At 44.7% G+C, this 20301-nt stretch overlaps 1 protein-coding gene across 1 annotated transcript; it reads right to left on the bottom strand.

The window, feature by feature from the left end:
• Nucleotides 1–4522: 4522 nt before the first annotated feature.
• On the bottom strand, nucleotides 4523–20214 carry LOC140795062 (uncharacterized TPR repeat-containing protein At2g32450-like). The gene is made up of 4 exons (XM_073147420.1): nucleotides 18939–20214; nucleotides 18173–18840; nucleotides 5088–5444; nucleotides 4523–4576 (listed from the first exon to the last, which is right to left on the bottom strand). Exons 1-4 carry the CDS (start codon nucleotides 20212–20214, stop codon nucleotides 4523–4525), a joined length of 2355 nt encoding a protein of 784 aa, XP_073003521.1.
• Between the last annotated feature and the right edge of the window lie 87 nt (nucleotides 20215–20301).

Below are 20301 nucleotides of genomic sequence, written 5' to 3'. Positions count from 1 at the left end.
CTTCTAAATGACAGATCATATGCATACATCCAGTACGATAATAAGTCGATGCATAACAGAAATTTAGGTAAAATAGGAATCAAGAGAAAATGACGCAACGTAGTCTCCAATTGTATCGTCATCACATGCATACTCATGCTAATAATCTATTACATGCATACTCATGTTACAGATCAACTGGGTATACAATCATAATAGTAGAATCATCTCCAATCATCTCTATATATATCACCAATATACTCATATCCCAGATCAGTATAATCAAATGCATAATAAAATATGCTTAATTGTAATTTTCTCTAGATAAAATCATATAATTATGTTGGAGGCCAAAACATACATATACATAATATATAATATAACCTAATTTGAGAAAGGCGACTAGGGGATAAGACTACTCACCACCACTACAAATACTAAACAACCACTTGTTCACGTTACTACGATAACGATCCAGCCTCGATAGCTAAGTCCATAGGGTCCTGAACATGGGGGTCGGGATCTGAAATTATTTATAACAAATAATGTCAGTCTTTCTAATCATTAAAATCAACCCGGCTAAAAGATAATTTCTTATTGCAATTATGTACTCTTCATTTCTATATTTGTTTTGTTATTTATTAACAATAATTATATTATTTAATAGTGTATTTAAAAATATAATTATTTGCCTATTATTCTCTTTAATAATTAAGAAAATAAGAATTAAGGTACTATAAATAATTATGTAAGAATATACGTATATAACCCTAATAATTACTATTACCTACCTAGGATTAAAATAGTATTTTATGTTGCAGGTATTTTACTAAATATGATATAATTAGATTTATTTACTAACTATGATATAATTATATTTAATTCATATAAATTAAATACATTAAATTAACTAAACTAATTGAATAATTAAGAACATAAATAAATATAATTAGTAGTCAATAATATGCATATATATATATATATATAATTATATATAAAATATCTACATAGTGCTGGGCTCAGCCCAACACCTTAACATAGCAGGTGCTGGGTGCAATCCGAGAGGGGAAAGAAGGAGAAGAAGAAGAAGAAGAAGAAGAAGAGGAAGGAGAAAGAAAGGAAAGGGGGTTGGGCCGCATGGGAGGGGTACGGCCGCTGGTGGCCACTCAGCGGCCGGCCTCTCGCCGGCGGCTCAAACCTCTGGTGTCCCGAGAGGAAACTGACAAAGAGAAAGAGTAAGATGGGGAGAGAGAGAGAGGCTCACCAGCGGACAGATAGGCCAAAGACGGTTTTTTTAGTAGCCGGTGACTGCTGGTGCACTAGATGGAGAGAGAGAGAGAGAGAGTGACTGGACATCAAGGAGAAGTAGCTGAGGAGCAACCCGTGGAGGACAAGGTAGCCAAAATCTCCCTCCACGCCTATTCAGGGACAGTCGCGCCAAAGACTTTGCAGGTGAACGGTGTAGTCAAGAAAACCACATTGAGAATCTTGATCGACACCGGGTCCACCCACAACTTTATTGACAAGAGGCTCCTTAGGAAGATTGGACTTGAGTTAGAACCCACAGAAGGGTTTGATGTGATGATTAGAGATGGCACCACATTGCGAGTAGATTTTATTTGTGGAGGTGTGGAATTGAAGATGCAAGGCTAAACTTTCACATTGAATCTTTATCCGTTGGCCTTGCGAGGTGCCGACATTGTCTTAGAGACCCAATGGCTTCAAAGCTTGGGGCCCATAACATTTGATTTTTCAAACCTCACATTGACATTTCAGAGGAATGGTCGAAGGGTGCTGCTCAATGGAAATCAACCATAGCAAGGGCCCACATTGCAACCACTTTTGGGCCTTCCTTGTGTAGGGGACCGAGCTCTACTATTGCAAATGGCTATTGCTGAACCAGAACATCCACCACCAAGGAAAATAGCCGCTAACATGCAAGAGCTATTGCAGGAATTCAAGGATCTCTTCAAGGAACCCCGAGGACTACCGCCGACCCGTCGGCATGACCGTTGCATCCAGATCATTCTAGGGGCTGAACCAGCAAATGTCCGGCCCTATTGGTACCCGCATGTCCAAAAGGAAGAGATTAGCAAATTGGTGGTGGAAATGCTCGAGCAAGGGATTATTCAACCAAGTAGAAATGCCTACTCGTCGCTGGTGCTGCTAGTTCGGAAGAAAGACGGGAGTTGGTAATTTTGCATCGACTACGGAGCCTTGAATGCAATTACCGTCAAAGACCGATACCCAACACCAGTAATCGAGGAGTTGCTGGATGAACTGACAGGGTCGGCTTACTTCAGCAAACTTGACTTAAGAGCGGGGTACCATTAAATCCGCGTCGACTCGGAAGATGTGCACAAAACTGCGTTCCGAACTCACGATGGTGAGTATAAGTTTTGAGTCATGCCATTTGGGCTCATCAATGCACCGGCCACCTTCCAAGGGCTGGTGTATGACCTTTTTCGCTCGCTCTTTGCATCGGTACTGCTCGTCTTCTTTGATAATATTCTAGTGTATAACGGGAATTGGAGCGAGCACTTGCGGCATGTGCGTGAGGTATTGAATATCTTGCAACAAAACCAATTAAAACTCAAGATGAGCAAGTGCCTTTGGGGAGAGCCACGAGTGGAGTACTTGGGACATATAATCTCAGCGAGAGGAGTTGAAGCCGATCCAAGCAAGATCTAGAATATGGTGGACTGGCCGATTTCCGCTAATCAGTAGGAATTTAGGGGATTCCTTGGGTTGATGCGGTACTATCGGCGATTCGTTGCCAACTACGGCAAAATTATTGCCCCACTGACCTCCTTCCTCAGAAAAGGAGGGTTTCAATGGACAGGCAAGGCGACGGAGGCTTTCGAAGTATTGAAGACAGCCATGTCTACCGCACCGGTTATACCACAACCGGATTTCAGCAAGTCCTTTGTGGTTGAATGCAACGCTTCGGGTGAGGACATTGGAACAGTTTTGATGCGCCGTGGCATATATGAGCAAGGCATTGTCAAACTGGTCGCGACAGCTAACCACCCACCAGCGCAAAATGCTAGAAATTCTACACGCCGTCACCAAATGGCGACCCTACTTGATTGGCCAATGGTTTACTATCCGCACGGACCAGCTTAGCTTACCCTACTTCATGGAGCAATTTGTGCACACCCTAGCACAGCAATGGTGGGTCATGAAACTCCTTGGGTATGACTACGAACTAGTCTACAAAAATGGGATCGAGAACCAAGCGGCCAATGCCCTTTTCGCGCCAACCGGACACAAGTGTGGTGGATTGATACCTTGAGGAAAAGGTTCCGGAAGCGTGGTGGATTGATACAATTCGGACTTCACCGATATCGTCTCGAGCATGGATACACTTTACGCATGTCTTTGTTTCTTATTTTAGTGTTTAATTCTTAAAAGAAATAAGTTTTCTGTATGTCGCGTTCGAACGCGGGTGGAGTGCGTTCGAACGCAGTTGTGAACACCTGCATCAGGTTAGCACATCTAGAGAGTGCGAATTGTGCATTCGAACGCGCCTATGAATGTCTGTATCGCATTCGCAAATCCAGAGACCAGAGAAGTGTGCAAAATGTGCGTGCGAATGTGGTCGGCGAAAATGTACTATTTAAGGTTATTTTTGAATTGTTTGATTAGCCTCTAAATGTGTGGATGGCAACGATGGAGTCATTATTGATGAATTGAGTTTTTGCCTTGTCTCCTTCGTCTTCTTATCTCCCGTTCTCTCGATCCCCAGCGACGTCGCTTCTAACCTCCCTCGATCGGCCAATCACCCTAGTCCCTTAGGGGCGGCCCACTCCTCCCCCTTCTTCCAATCTATCCAACACTTGCCATAACCTTTCCATCACCCATAACCCTTCCACCACCACTTATTCACTGGTGCCACCCCATTAACGCCGGTCCACCACCATCCATGATTATCTAGGATCTCGTGCCTCCATCCACGGATCTCGAGATCCCAATATCCGATTTACCTAAAACTTGATTTTTTGGAAAGATCTTTTCGGGGGCTACAACATATCAAAATCTCACATCGATCCGATGGTGGAATCTTTCGAAATCTATTTTCCAAATTCTGTGTCAAATCCTATCCATATCTGAAAATCAGAATAAATTGAGTCTTAGCCTAAAGGGGAGATTATACTAGTCGCCTCGTCGAATGGTTTCCCAACCATTCGACCAAGATCTCAGTCTCTATCCTTGAGCCATGTCGCCTCCGTCATTGTGCTAGTACCCATATCAGCTCCACCCGATGCAAATCCTCATTGGATTTGGGTAGAACTGACTCGCCACTTGGTCTGGCCCAATCCTCAACTTCAACAATGACACATGGAACACTGGGTGTACTCTAGTCGCCTTTGGTAGCTCAAGCTTCTAGGCCACTGACACATGCTCACAAACTCGAAATGGACCAAAATATTTAAATGCCAATTTCTGAATCTGAATAGGGTGCAAGGTGACTTGACAATAGGGCTAGACTCATACAAACACCATGTCGCCCACACTAAACTCCTTCTCACGATGATGCTGATCATACATTTGCTTCATCCGATTTTAGCTTGCTCTCAGAGGCACCTACAACCTCCTAAGAATAGCATTGCAATCCATTAATGCCATATCAACCTCAGTTCGCTCCAACGAAGCCGCCACATCATACCCACGCAATGCCAATATAGCCTATCCGTATACTTCCTCGAATGGGGTCATGTTGGTGCTGCAATGATGAGAGGTTTCATACGACCACTTAGCCAACAAAAGATACTCCAACTAGCGTTTAGGGCGGTCACCCACGAAACACCGAAAGTATTTCTCAATTCCCAGATTAACAACCTCCGCTTGCCCGTCGATTTGTGGGTAGTATACCAAGCTCATGTTCAGTTTTGTGTCTTGCAACCTAAAGTATTCAATGCGAAACTCGCTGATAAATATTTGATCACAATCTGAAATAATTGAGCGAGGCATTTCATAAAGTTTGGTGATGTTTGGGATGAAACTTCAACTAATGATTTGGCGAAAAAAGGGTGCACCAAGGCTGAAAAATGAGCATATTTGCTCAACTTGTCCACCACTACAAAGATTACCGAATATCCACATACCAGTGGAAATCTCTTTATGAAATCCATAAAGATGTCCTCCCAAACACGATCCAGCATGGGCAAGTGTTCTAGGAATCCAATTGGCTTCAAGGTCTCCTTCTTCGCTTGTTGACATGTCTCGCACGCCCTCACATGTGCCTTGACGTCCTTCTTCATTTCGACCCAGGTATAGGTGTAAGATAACTTCTTGTAAGTCCTTAGAACACCTCCATAACTCACTTTCGGAGTGTTGTGGAAGTGTTCCAGTAGTTTGGACCGTAACGACGCATCCGTGGGCACTTGGATGCACCCGTGGTTAAGCAATAACTCGTCTTTGTCCTTCAAATTGGGGTTGTTATCTAGATCATCTCTAATCTCCTACAATAACCCTCTTATACATGGGTCAGTGACACTTGTTCTCCTCAACTCCTTGAAAGAGGAAAAAGAAGGCATGGAAAAACCTACCAATTTAGTTTCAATTGGTTGGCGAGAAAGAGCATCTACCGCTCGATTTTCTGTTCTCTTTTTATATTGCATCTCATAGTCATACCCCAAAAACTTTGCCACCCACTACTGCTATGTTGGTTTGTATATCCGCTGACTCATAAAAGATGATGAAGTGGCATCCCACCAAATATAGTCTCCACTTTGTCACAGCATGAAGAATTGACAATATCTTTCGCTTATAATTTGAGAGCTATTGTAATCTACCAGACAAAGCTTTACGCAAAAATGTTATAGGTCTGCTCCCTTGAATTAGGACTGCACCTATTCCCCACTTCGAATGCATCACATTCAACAACAAACTCCCTTCCGAAATCCAATAATGTCAAAATTAGGGCCAAAATCATAGCAGATTTAATTCTTCAAAGGTTGTCGTCGCTTTGTCACTCCACACAAAGGAATCCTTCCTCTAAAAGGCAGTAAGTGGTGCTGCAATTTTGCCATAACTAGCAACAAATCTACGGTAGCAACCCGTTAACCCAAGGAACCTATGTAACTCGCGGACAATCTTTGTAACACCCAAACCCTAAACACGTGCATGGCACGAGCCCACATGGCACATGCGTAGCACCTGACCATTTGGTTAGTTACTAACAATCAAATAAACCTGTAGCAACATCATAATTTTATTCACAACATCTAAACTAAGAATAACTCAAGTCTAAATGTCAATAGCATACAAATAACCCTACTTGGGCCCCACACAGGCTACAACACATCATCAAGAGTTTTTTACCACTACATATACACAACGGTGGTATATACATAATTATACAAGTACAAAGTCACCTGCTAGCATATAAAGCAAGGATAAAGACACACTTTGGGGGATGTCCACTCATACATCAGAAAAGATAACTCATCTAGCATATAACACTAACCACACTCTACTCTTCACCCACTAGCAAGACCTCCAACGGAATATCCTGCTCCACTCGTATACCTGGATTTTTCGAAAGGAGAAAATAAGAGAGTCATGAGCTAAAGGCTCAATGAATAGACCTTACGCCGAATCAGTGAAGCCAAATAGAGAATAAATCAAGTACTGGATAATATGAATAAGAAAGAATATCATGTCATGAATGAGTAAATGAATATGTCATCAATAATACATAAATGAAATATAGATAATATGTCATAATTGATAAAAGTGTATAATCATCGATAATGAATAAACAAATCTCTATGTTATACTATTATCATAAGTCTCTCTCAAAAGTAATCATATATGATGTATAATGACCACTCAATAATTAGAAAATTAGATGATAATAAAATCATATGTATTTCTTAACATCTCAGTCATCAATGTCAGCTCTATATGTCATCATCATAATAGACCATTGTGCACAGTGCACACCCGGTACCCGGTCTCAACATCATGTCCGAAGGCTCATAGCATACTCCGCCACCCGTAAGACCGGGCACCTACATAGTTGATAGAAACCTAATGAGGATAACTCGCCACATATGCCTTGGCGAATGGCATATGTCCGAATGTCTAACAGGATGCGACTATATCGAGTGATCAATCATCTCTAGGCACGCCCTAACCCTCGCGCCCACTCGAGTATCCTCACGCTTTTTATCAACCATCCTATCAATCACATTTCATGTTTTTCTTCTAAATGACAGATCATATGCATATAACTAGTACGATAGTAAGTCAATGCATAACAAGAATTTATGTGGAATAGGAATCAAGAGAAAAATGATGCAATGTAGTCTCCAACTCTATCGTCAACACATGTATACTCATGCTAATCTATTACATGCATACTCATGCTAAAGATCAACTGGCGTCTAGGGGATAAGACTACTCACCACCATGTTGAAGGCCAAAATATGCATTTACATAATATAATATACCCTAATTTTAGAAAGGCATCTAAGGGATAAGACTACTCACCACCAGTGCAAATACCAAACAACCACTCGTTCACGTTGCTACGACAATGATCAAGCCTTGATAGCTAAGTCCACGGGGTCTTGAACAGGGGGTCGGGATCTTAAATTATTTATAATAAATAATATCAGTCTTTCTATTCATTAAAATTAACCCGACTAAAAGATAATTTCTTGATGTAATCATGTACTCTTTATTTCTATATTTGTTTTGTTATTTATTAGCCATAATTATATTATTTAATAGTGTATTTAAAAATATAATTATCTGCCTATTATTCTCTTTAATAATTAAGAAATTAAGAATTAAGTTACTACAAATAATTACATAAGAGTATACATACATAACCCTAATAATTACTATTACGTACCTAGGATTAAAATAGTATTTTATGTTGCAGGTATTTTGCTAAACATGATATAATTAGATTTATTTACTAACTATGATATAATTATATTTAATTCATATAAATTAAATACATTAAATGAACTAAACTAATTGAATAATTAAGAACATAAATAAATAGAATTAGTAATCAATAATATGCATATATATATAAATATATATATATAATTATATATAAAAATTTACATAGTGTTGGGCTCAGCCTAGCACCTTAACATAGCAGGTGCTGGGCCGAGCCCAGCACCATGCACTACAAGGGTGCTGGGCCGAGCCCAGCACCTCTTATAGGGTGCAATCCAAGAGAGGGAAACAAGGAAACAAAAAGGAGAAGAAGAAGAAGAAGAAGAAGAAGAAGAAGAAGAAGAAGAAGAAGAAGAAGAAGAAAAGGAAGGAGAAAGAAAGGAAAGGGGGTTGGGTTGTAAGGGAGGGGTACGGCTGCTGGTGGCCACTCAGCGGCCAGCCTCTCGCCGGCGGGTCAAACCTCTGGTGTCCCGAGAGAAAACTAACAAAGAGAAAGAGTGAGAGAGAGAGAAAGAGGCTCATCGGCGGACAGATGGGCCAACGGTGGCTTTTTCGGTAGCCGATGACTACTGGTGCACTAGATGGAGAGAGAGAGAGCTAGAGAGAGAAAGAGGTCGGGAGAATGCGAGAAAAAGAGAGAAAAATATTAGAGTGAGAGAAAGAGAGAGTCGGTCACGCGGCGGCGGCGGAGTGGCCGATGGGCCAGGTCCCACCTCCACGCGTCGCTGCGACGTGTAGTTGCGTGGCTCAGTGGAGGTGCGTGGCACCCCCACCGCTACCACAGCATGCTATGCATGCTAGGCACAAGGCCGGCCACAGCGCGGCCGGTCACGTCGTGCCCAGCATTTTTTTTACCCTACTTGGGTTATTACAGTCCTCAAAATCGACTAATTAGTCATGCTCTTTACTTTTCTTAGATCAGCCACTACACCTTCTGCTGAAATGACATGCCCCAAATATTCTACATTTCTTTCACACCACAAACATTAAGACATCTTGACTTTCAAAGAATTTACTTTAAGCAGCTTTAGCACTTTATGTAAATATTTCAAATGATCCTCAAAGCTTCTACTATATACCAAAATATCATTGAAGAACACTAACACATATCGATGCAAGAGTGGTCTAAATATGTCATTCATTAAGCTTTGAAATGTTGCTGAAGTGTTGATCAATCCGAAGGGCATGACTCGAAACTCATAATGGTCGTCATGATTTTGGAAAGCGGTCTTGTGCATATTTTCGGGGTGAACTCGGATTTGGTGATATTCAACTCTAAGGTCCAATTTTCTGAAATAAAAAACCCCCATCAACTCATCTAAAAACTCTTCTATCACCGATATTGGGTACCGGTCTTTGACGGTTATGCTGTTGTGTGCACAGTAGTCAACACAAAAATGCTACGAACCATCCTTCTTATGCACAAGTAAAAACGGTGACGAATAAGCACTATTGCTCGGTTGGATGATTCCTTGTCCAAGCATCTCGGCTACCAACTTTGTTATCTCTTCTTTTTTATATGAGGATACCCATAGGGATGCACATTAGCCAACTCAGCCTCCCGTGTACAATAGCTATCTTATGCTCTGAATTTCTGCATGGTGGCAGTCCTTGTGGCTCTTTAAACAACATAGGAAATTTAGATAATAATTGCAATAATTCTTATGATTTATCTGAGCTTAAGGAAGGCTCAGTTTCTACTGGAGGCATCTAAAAAAGATAGGCCAACTCCTTTGGCCATGGTAGCCCCGCCATAAGTTGCAAGGTAGGGCTAGATTGTGTTTTCACCTATTTAGCCACACCACTTTGCCATTTCACCAAAATGTCATCCACATGTCGCGAAAGTCGAACGTCACTGGTCCTAGGCTTTGTTACCACTGAGTGCCTAGGACAAGATCAGCAGCTCACAAAGCAAGATGATACAAATCAATAATCAATTCGTATCCTTGGACTTGAATTTCCACTTGAAGACATAAATTGTCAGCTTTCAACTTTGTTCCATCTCCAATTGCTATATTAAATGCATTAGTTGGTTATGCATGCTCCCCAAATTAATAAGGATGTGCACGCAATGCTTTTTGACCAATTTGGTGCAACGATTCCAGAGTATGCATGTATTGAAATTTCAGCTTGCATATCTTTCTCTTCAAATACCTCTAGGGCCTCTTTAAGAAGCTCTTCATCAACCTCTTCCTTTGCCAATTTGATACGATCACGCCTTTTTGGTAAAGGGTCGATCTCTTCCAATTCTTGATCTGGACTAGATCTGGCACGGCACTTTGAAATAAGATCCCAAAATATTCCCCCGTTGGATTGATGTGAAATTTTGATATGTTGTCATCCTAGAAAATATCTTTCTAACAAAGCAAGTTTCAGGCGAATCGGAGTTGTGGATCTCGAGATACCGTCCGATTAGTGGACGAACATCAGGATGCTCTGTTTTGGATTCGTGGATGGAGGCACGAGATCCTAAGTAATGATGGTTGGTGGAGGACCGGCGTTAATGTGGTGGCACTGGTGAAAAGTGATGGTGGAAGGGTTGTGGTTGATGGAAGGATTAGGGCAAGTGTGGGATAGATTGGACGAAGAGGGAGAAGAGGGCCACCCCTAAGGGACTAGGGTGATTAGCCGGACGAGGGAGGTTAGAAGCGGCGTCGCCGGGGATTGAGAGAACGGGAGCGAAGAAGACAAAGGAGGCAAGGCAAAACTCAATCTCAATAATCAATAATCAATTTGGTTGCCTACCACATCCTTTTATAGGCTAACAACCAACTCAAATTAACCCTAAAAACACAATTTTTGTCGACCGTGTTCGAACTCGCCCGACCGCGTTCGAACGCACCGAGTTTGCTCTTCTGGATTTGCGAACGCGATGCAGGCGTTCGAATGCGCGATCGAACGCGCCTGTCGGTATTTGCGAACGCGATGCAGGCATTCACAGTGCGTTCGAACGCACAGTACATTCTCTTCACCACGTTCACAACCCCGTTCACAAACCGCGTTCGAACTCACTCCATTCGCGTTCGAACGCGACTTACAGAAAACTTATTTTAATGGAAATTAAATACTAAAACATGAAATAAAAATACTCCTAAAGTGAATCCATGCTCGAGACGACGTCGGTGAAGTCCGAATCGTATCAATCCACCACGCTTCTGCAACCTTGTCCTCAAGGTTTGAAGTTTGGAAAGCGATCCATGATATCTGACTCTAGCTCCCAGGTAGACTCGTCAAGTAGATTTGCCCAGCCACTCAATTAGCACTTCAGTCTCTAATCTGATCCCATGGCGTCTTCTCCTGCGGCCTAATACTCGGACTGGTTCAGTGGGGCCATCCTCCTCCATTAGTTCGGGTAAGGCCGAACCCACCACATGGTTAGGCCCGATCTGGGCCTTTAATGCTGATACATGAAAGACCGGATGTATCCTGGTTCCTTCAGGTAGGTCCAACCGGTAAGCTACTGGACCGATTCGTTGTAGCACTCGGTACGGACCGTAGTACTTGTAACCCAACTTTTGGTTCAAAATTGGTCTCAATGTGGATTGTCGATACGGTTGAGCTCGAACGAACACCAATTGATCCACCTCAAATTCTCGCTCACGTCGGCCTTTGTCATGAGTTTGCTTCATGCGGTTTTGGGCTGTGGCTAGGTGAGTCTTGAGCAGTCTCAATGTTTCATCTCGATCAGCAAGCTCCAAGTCAAGCTCGGTCCTATCCGCCGCCGCGAGTCTATCATAGGCACGCAAGACAGGGGGAGTGCGCCCATAAACCGCCTCAAAGGGGGTCATGCCGATGCTAGAGTGATGAGCAGTATTGTATGACCACTCAGCCCATGGAAGGAATTTGACCCAATCTTTTGGTCGTTCCGCCACAAAGCATCGCAAGTATTGCTCCAGTCCGCGATTCACCACCTCGGTTTGGCTATCCGTCTCGGGGTGATAAGCTGAACTCAGGTTGATTTGAGTCCCTTGCAATCTGAAGAACTCGGACCAAAACTCACTGATGAAGATGCGATCCCAGTCTGACACGATCGTCCTAGGCATCCCATGCAAGCGTGCCACTTCCCGAACAAAAATTTTAGCAATCCTTTTTGCTGAAAACGGGTGAGACAATGTTATGAAATGAGCATATTTGCTCAGTCTATCCACCACAACAAACACCATCGATTGTCCCCGAACCTCCGGCAGCCCCTCGATGAAGTCCATGGAGACATCCTCCCAAATACGCTCTGGTATAGGTAGTGGTTGTAGCAGCCCGCTAGGCTTGAGTGCCTCCGATTTGACTCGTTGGCAGATTTGACATTCACGCACATACTTTTTCACGTCCGTCTTCATCGCTGTCCATATACAGTTTTGGGCCAGCCGCTTGTAGGTATGTAATACCCCTTCATGCCCTGCTATAGGAGTATCATGGAAGTGTGCCATCAATAGTCTCCGTAGCTCTTCGTTCCGGGGTACCTTGATTCGCCCGCACTCTAGTACTAACCCATCGCGCTCCTCGTGCTCGGGGTGGCTTGAGGGGTTCTCTCTCAACTCCTCCATGAGTTGGACCAGCTCACTATCCTCTGCACTAGCTCTCCGCAGATCTGAGAAGAAAGGAAAGTTGGGCGCCGAGAAAGAAGCGAGCTCCCTTGCGACCCCTTCATTTGGAAGTTCAAGTAGCGGTTGGCTTCCATCTAGCAGCACTCTCTTGTCATTTCTCCAAAACGTCAATGTGAGGCTTGTAAAATCAAATGTCACGGGCCCCAAGCTTCGAAGCCATTGGGTCCCCAAAATAATATCGGCACCTTGCAAGGCCAACCGATAAAGATCCAATGTGAAAGTTTGGCCTTGCACCTTCAATTCCGCACCTCCACAAATAGAATCCGCTCGCAATGTGGTGCCATCTCCGATCGTCACATCGAACCCTTCCGTGGGTTCCGACTCAAGCCCAATCTTCCTAAGGAGCCTCTTGTCAATGAAGTTGTGGGTGGACCCGGTGTCAATCAAGATTCTCACTGTGGTTTTCTTGACTACCCCGTTCACCCGCAAGGTCTTTGGTGTAGCTGTCCCCGAATAGGCGTGGAGGGAGATTTCGGCTATCCTATCCTCCACGGGTTGCTCTTCAGCTGCAAACTCGTCCTCCGCTTCCTCCAATCCATCGATTAGCATCACCGATCCCATCGGTTTACCGCAGCGATGCCCGGGTACAAACTTCTCATCGCAACGGAAGCATAGGCCCTTGGCTCTTCTTTCTTCTACTTGGGCTGGTGTGAGTGCTCGTCCCGGACCTCTAGGTGCATACTTCACATCTTGGGATGGCTTCAAGGGTGCTCGAGGAGTTACCACTGTAGCAGCAACCCTTGGTACTCCGATAGTACTTCCCGCCGCTATGTTTGGTTGAGCTTGATTGCGGCTTCCTTGGCTTATCCAACTCTCGCTTCAGTGTATCTTCATGGCCCTATGTTTGTCTTCCATAAGCACCGCATCTTCGAAGGCCTCCTTTAAGGTTCTAGGCCTTAAAGCCCTCACATCGGCTTGTATGTCACCCCGCAGCCCGGAGATGAAGGTGCTGCGAAGTTGCTGATCCGTCCATGGTGGATGACATCGGCTACTAATCTTCTCAAATTCTTCTTGGTATGACCCAACCGTGGTCTTTTGCACCGTCTTTGAGAGGAGAGCATCAAAGTCTTCATATCCCGATGCTCCAAATCGCCGTGTGATATCGGCGCAAAATTCAGCCCAAGTTTCGATAGCCTCAGTGGCATTGGCTGCTCGAAACCAATGAAGCGCCGCATCCTCAAGGTGGAAGCTCGCAAGCGTCACCTTGTACTCTTCCGCCGTTCCTTGGTATGCAAAGAATTGCTCCGCCCTATACAACCAATCGATCGGGTCGCCACCTTTGAACTTAGGGAATTCGAGACGCACGACTTGTCCACGGATGCCATTGTCTCATTCCGGATCATGTCCTTGTCTAACCGGGGGAGGATGCACCATGAAGGGTTGATGATCCCTCCTTCGGTTTTGATTAACTTGTTGTGGTTCCGGATCGTATTGACCCGCCCACGGATCTTGATCTCCAAGGCGGTCTCCATAGTGGTTCACTCGTCGGATGGGTTCACCTGCAACTGGACCTGGTGTAACCATCCTTGCTTGCCTCTGCCCATAGGGTGGTGGTAGCAGCGGCTCTTGTGGTTGCAAAGGCTGAACCGGTGACGGTGGGTTCAAATGGGTGGACTCGCGTCGTGGGGTCGATGGTGCTTTCCCGTTCGCCATTGCTTCCCTTGTCGCCCGTAGTTCCCTTATCATCTCCATCATCATCTGGTTATTGATGGCCATTTGCTCTGAAAGAGACCCCAACACGGCTTGAACGCTAGGTTCTTCCGTATTCTGATTAGATCGGGCAGTTCCACGGGTGGAAGTCCCTGTAATCGTTTCTCCCTCCTCTATTGGGAGAATCTCTTCTTCATCATCTCGCCATGCAGCCATGGATCTGGTTGTCGTCATTGGAAGCGCTTGTCCGAGGAATGGTGGCTCTGATACCAGCTTGATACGATCACACCTTTTTGGTAAAGGCTCTTCCAATTCTTGATTTGGACTAGATCTGGCACGGCACTTTGAAATAAGATCCCAAAATATTCTGCCGTTGGATCGATGTGAAATTTTGTTATGTTATCTCCCTAGAAAAGAGCTTTCCAACAAATCAAGTTTCAGGCGAATCGGAGTTGTGGATCTCGAGATACCGTCCGATTAGTGGACGAACATCAGGATGCTCTGTTTTGGATTCGTGGATGGAGGCACGAGATCCTAGGTAATGATGGTTGGTGGAGGACCGGCGTTAATGTGGTGTCACTGGTGAAAAGTGATGGTGGCCTTTTATAGGCTAACCAATAATCAATAATCAATTTGGTTGCCTACCACATCCTTTTATAGGCTAACCAACAACTCAAATTAACCCTAAAAACACAATTTTCGTCGACCGCGTTCGAACTCGCCCGACCGCGTTCGAACGCACCGAGTTCGCTCTTCTGGATTTGCGAACGCGATGCAGGCATTCGAACGCGCAATCGAACGCGCTTGTCGGTATTTGCGAACGCGATGTAGGTGTTCACAGTGCGTTCGAACGCACAGTACATTCTCTTCACCACGTTCACAACCCCGTTCACAAACCGCGTTCGAACTCACTCCACCCGCGTTCGAATGCAACTTACAGAAAACTTATTTTAATGGAAATTAAACACTAAAACATGAAATAAAAACACTCCTAAAGTGAATCTATGCTCGAGACGACGTCGGTGAAGTCCGAATCGTATCACAATTCCTCCTCTGAATCATCTTGCCATCAATCAACATGACGCTCCTCGTTGCTTTCGCACACTAATAACCGGGTGTGAAGCGTTCATCGCATCAGAAGCATAGGCCTTTTGCCCTTCGCTCTTCCATCTAGGCAGGTGTGAGAGTTTAGACATGGGCTCTATGGTTCCCTTTCACATTAGCAAAGGGTTGGAGTAGAGCGCTAGGCCCTGAATTTCTAGCAACTACCCTCGAAGTCACTACTGCAGTGCTAATTGCCTTAGTTGGCCAGTAGGGCTGCCATGATTTTCGGATGGACCATGAGTTTTTGCTCCGGTTTCTCAAGCCCTAGTGCTTCCTCTCTATGATGATGGCGTCCTCATATGCTTCCTCTAAGGTTCTTGGGTGCAAGACTTCAACATCTGCCTGCAACAAGGTGTCCGGCTAGGGTAGACCACAACATGCATTAATCCAATCAAACACTTCTTGGTACAATATGACTGTAGTTTACATCAAAATTTTCATATCCAGTAGCCCCAAAACTTTTCACAATGCCCTTTATAATGTCTATCCATGTCCCAAGCCGCTCATTCCTTGCGACGCCCCAATACCAATGAAGGGTTGGCCCTTCGAAAAGAAGCTTACTAGCATCACCTTGGAGTCTTCCAACGTTCTTTGGAACTAAAAAAATTGCTTGGCCCTGTATATCTAATCAAGAGGATCACCACTTTGAAATTTTGGAAATTTAAGACGTATTGCTCGACCCCGTATACAAAAGTCATTGTTGCGGGAGGGTGTTATTGCTATTGATATGCATCTATTCTCTATTGTCTGAAATCACGCTAGTGTTCCACCTTGTCATACTCCACCCACTCCTCATCATTTTCATGTAAAGTTCGCACCTAAGCCCTAGGGTTCTCCTTGGTTTGCACCTATCTAGGGTTAGTTGCGGCCTCTCGCGCCAAGGGGGTGTGGAAGAAGCAGCTCATTGTTGTGGATGACATGACCCACGATAGGGCTAGCTGGACTCGATGGTTAACTTTGATGTGTTGAGGTCTCGCCGCGTTCCAACATCAATCCACGAATCGCTTTACGAGTGGCACAATGGTCTTCCTTGTTCTCATCACTAGCCTTCACCAACCTTTATAAGATCATATTAGTCGGTGCTGAGGCAGCCATCAATGCGGATGTGAGGCCTTCTGCAGTCATTGGACTTTCCAAGGAAAGATCCATTCTTCATGTTTCACGCTTTATTGTTTCAATGTTTGTGCCTTCCTCCGTTATGTTTAGATCTTCCATTTGCCTTCTAGCAGCCATCACTCGAGTAGTCGTCATCAATGGTACGCCCGAGGTCAGCCTTTACAAACCTGCTTAATGAAGTTGCAAATAAAACGTGAGATTAGTCTCGATTTCGATCTAGGGCGGGACTTTCGAGAAGAAATGCAAATAATCTAGTCGTTCAATAGATCTGAGACTTGATAGTTCCTTTTGAAGTAAGGGATCTAACGTAACTGAAATCACGTCAATCAGAGGTGTAGATCAGAAGTTATAAGGGAAATACTAACCGTTGGTCAGGTGGTCGCATAATGGACGTGATTAATGGAAAAGGGAATAATGGTTAGATATTGGGGGTGGCAATGGCTACGGGGTAAAGCATTAAGCTAGACGAAGGATAGAGAGTGGGCTGATCCTTGAGAGGCAAGGGGGCACGGTCAGATTGAAGGAGGAAGAGGATGATGTCCAATGATAAATGTCATTGGAGGAATAATGCAGTTCGTCAATCGTGCAGATTAAACACATTCGAACGTGCTAAATACGTTCTCTGTATATGCAAACGTATGCAGACATTGGAATGGTGCGTTCGAATGCGATTTCCTAGCATTCGAAAGCAACCGCCAGAAATTTTTATTCTTCCTAAGCAAAAGTTATTCAAGATGGGTTGGCCACGTCCAAGCCTTGTCTAGCTGAATCGTAATATTCGCACTAAGCACAGTTGACTACTATTTTGTTTGTGAACGTGTCGGTCAACTGCATGTGCTGCTTATATCTACAGTTTATCAAATTGCAGATATCTTCACACTTCTACTCGGTTTGCTTATCTCATGTCCAAGCTCATGGTTCGGTCAAGTACCATTCGCTTGCAGGGCAGTATTAAACCAACCTGAAATTAGAACCTTCGAAGTATTTTGAATCGTCGAATTCAAACTAATTGTAGAAATAGACCACAGCTAAAATTCCTCTTTGGTCTTCCTTAATTGTAGAAACTGATCATGCTTATAGGATCTCATTCATTATTGTATTTTATATATACATAATACAATCCTTTCTTTATCCTCACTGAGTTGACATGAGAGCTTTGCCAAATCTACGTTGCACTTCCCTATAGTAAGAAGATAAGTAATTTTTGTTCAAACTAGTAACATTTTTCACAATCACGAGTTTTGTTAGCTTCTTAGATAGATAACCAAAAAATTTGCAATCCGGCAAAAGGCAAAGCATTTATCCTTTCCTCCATGGGGAATCTAAGGATGAATTGTCATAGCCTACTAATGCAGATGAGCATCCTTTTTAATCGTGTACAATTAATTGTACATGGTAACTGTTCTTGATATATGGACAATAATCAAACTTATTGATCTAACCTAATTGCAAAAACTAGTGCAGATGAGCATTTCTGTTAGAATGAAAAGTAATAATTTTACATTTCTATCAGCAATTTCAATCTATCTGCAAAGACATCCACAGGTATAGAGAATGGCCACAATCCAGAGGGAAAAGATGGATAATTAATTACAAGAAACAAATGAATGACAAAGAAAAAAGAGCTTTTAGTCCATTTGGCACTCTGTAAACTTGTACTCGTCTTTCTTAAATACAGATGGTACCTTGCATTCACTATAGCAACTCGAGCATAGAGAGAAATCGCATGTAGTCTCTTTAAACATCAAACCGTTGATCCGATATCGGCAAACGCTGCACGTATGCCTGGCTTGGCATACCTTCTTCTCACCAGCCTCAAGCTTTAGGACAGTAGGCAAGATCCCAAAGCCAAAATCTCCATCGTCAAACATACCAATGAACTCCGGAAATGAGATTTTTGGGCACTCCTCATCTTCTTGCGCATTAATTTCCAACAGATCACTGAATGCCTGGGAGTGGAAGTAAATGACCCTTAAGTATCTAAAATAGACAGAGGCATCTACTTTGGATATCTGGCCTTTAAACCCATCTTTCACTGGGTGCCACAGAAGGGCATCAAAAGCAGCACGCTTACGCTTCTCAGGCGAACCTGCACATATGGGTGCTATAATTGCGAAAAACATGCCAAGATCCACTCGACCGGAGCTGCTAACGTCTAAAACCGCCCAGATTTTCTGGTCAATGGCCTTCACGGCACCTTGAAAGGATTCAACTTTGACGGCATTGAGAAGCTTTCGGAGAATCACTTCCAGTTCGGCCTTCCTAATAGCTCTGTCGTTCACTCCATCCATTTCCTTCTTCAAGAGCATTACATCGCAGCGGCCCAACTTGGTGATCTTCTGAAGCTCTCTGATCCAAAGAGCACAAGCCAAATGCTTTGTGTCAGTAGTCTTCTCATCCACCAGCTTGAACATGGAAGCATCAACCACCACCCAATCGGCGGCGTCATCTTTGGACTTCCCTGTAACTGCTTCAAGTGCAATATAGCATCATACAACTCCATCCGTCTCGTCATCTTAAAAGCTTCGTTCAAGGTCTTCTTCGCCTCCTCGATCTTTCCTGCACCAAGCAGCGCGACGGCCCAATTGAGCTGTGCCTGCCAATTGTCCGGCCGGATCGCCAGGACCCGCTCGTACATCTCCGCCGCGCTTTGATACTGACCAGTATCCTTAAACAAGCCCCCCAGATTATATAACGCCTCCAAATGATCGATTTTCAGATCGATCGCCGTTTGGAAAGCTAGAACGGCCCTCGCGTCCTCGCCCCTCGCGTGAAGCACAGAGCCGAGATCGCAATGGGCGTCGGCGTACTCCGTTTTAAGGAGCACTGCCTCCTCCAACGCCTTCTGGGCCTTGTCGTACTCCCCTATACCGAAGAGAGCGCTTCCCAGAAGCTTCAGAGCCCGGTAATGAGTAGGGCAGAGGAGTGTAGCCTCGAGGTATTGCTCACTGGCATTGATCAGAAGCCCCTCTCCTTCCATTACAACACCTAAATTCACATGTATCTGAGGGAGCAGCGACGACCACCGCACGGGGTCGGCCTCAGCAAACTGCAAAGCAGCCAAATAGCTGCTTTTCGCCTCCGATGGCCGCCTCAAAGAGAACAGTGCGCTACCAATCCGGAAATGGGTACATACATCCGATGGCGACAGCTCTGCCGCGCGCCGGAAGCTCTGGAGAGCTTCAGAGAACATCCGCCGGTCGTGAAGAGTCCTTCCGATGGCCATATGGCCTTCGAAGGCCTCCTCCCTCGTCGGTGCCCGGTCAAGTTTAGTCCTAATCTGCTTCAACTGCTTCAAGAAAGACTTGTACTCCCAGGAACCCTTCTTCACCTCCGAACCCCAGCCGCTTTCCGAAAACCCATCGAAAAAGATTGAATCTTTAGCACATTTAGGAGACGCTGAAGCCCTAATCCGATCCCTAAGAAGGGTTTTCAAATCCTCGATTGCCCTTCTGCTAGACTCATACAGGATGTCGTGGTTGGGGGAGGACGGCCACAAGGGTGAAGCAACCGGATCAGGGTTAGGTTTTGGTTGGAAGAGGGCGGCGAAGTCGCGGTCGACGTCGCCAGCGCCGTCGTCGTAGGTGCGGAGAAGGCCAGCGAGGGAGAGGCCGGAGGAGGCGTCGGGGATGAAGCCGTGGTATAAGCGGAAGACCTCGTCGAGGATGGAGGAGATCTGGTCGTCCGTGAAGTGGGCACCAGGGTTGACGGCGGCGACGAGGGCGGCCATCTCCGACCGGTCGAGGCCGCCATCGCCGTTGGCGTCGAAGAGGTCGAAGATGCGGCGGACCTTGTCGCGCCTCGTCAGACCGCCGCCGCCGCCGCCACCGGAGGTGATCATCTCTCTCTTGCACTCTCTCTCTAGAGTGGCATTTTTGTTAATAAGAGACGAGTACGCATCTCCCACAAGTTCGGAAGGAGAAAACAA

The sequence above is a fragment of the Typha latifolia genome, chromosome 9 (assembly GCF_019914945.1).
Source record: "Typha latifolia isolate L0001 chromosome 9, TyphaL0001v2, whole genome shotgun sequence".
NCBI lineage: Eukaryota > Viridiplantae > Streptophyta > Magnoliopsida > Poales > Typhaceae > Typha > Typha latifolia.
Note: the sequence above shows the minus strand (reverse complement) of the source record. Positions and strands in the feature narration are given on the sequence as shown.

Coding starts and splice junctions, on each gene's coding strand:
- LOC140795062 (XM_073147420.1), bottom strand. CDS start 20,214: ATGATCACCTCCGGTGGCGGCGGCGGCGGCGGTCTGACGAGGCGCGAC. Junction 18,841..18,938: donor TTGGGCCGTCGCGCTGCTTG/GTGCAGGAAAGA, acceptor CACTTGAAGCAG/TTACAGGGAAGTCCAAAGAT. Junction 5,445..18,172: donor TTGAGGCTGGTGAGAAGAAG/GTATGCCAAGCC, acceptor GGGTTATTGTAG/GAGATTAGAGATGATCTAGA.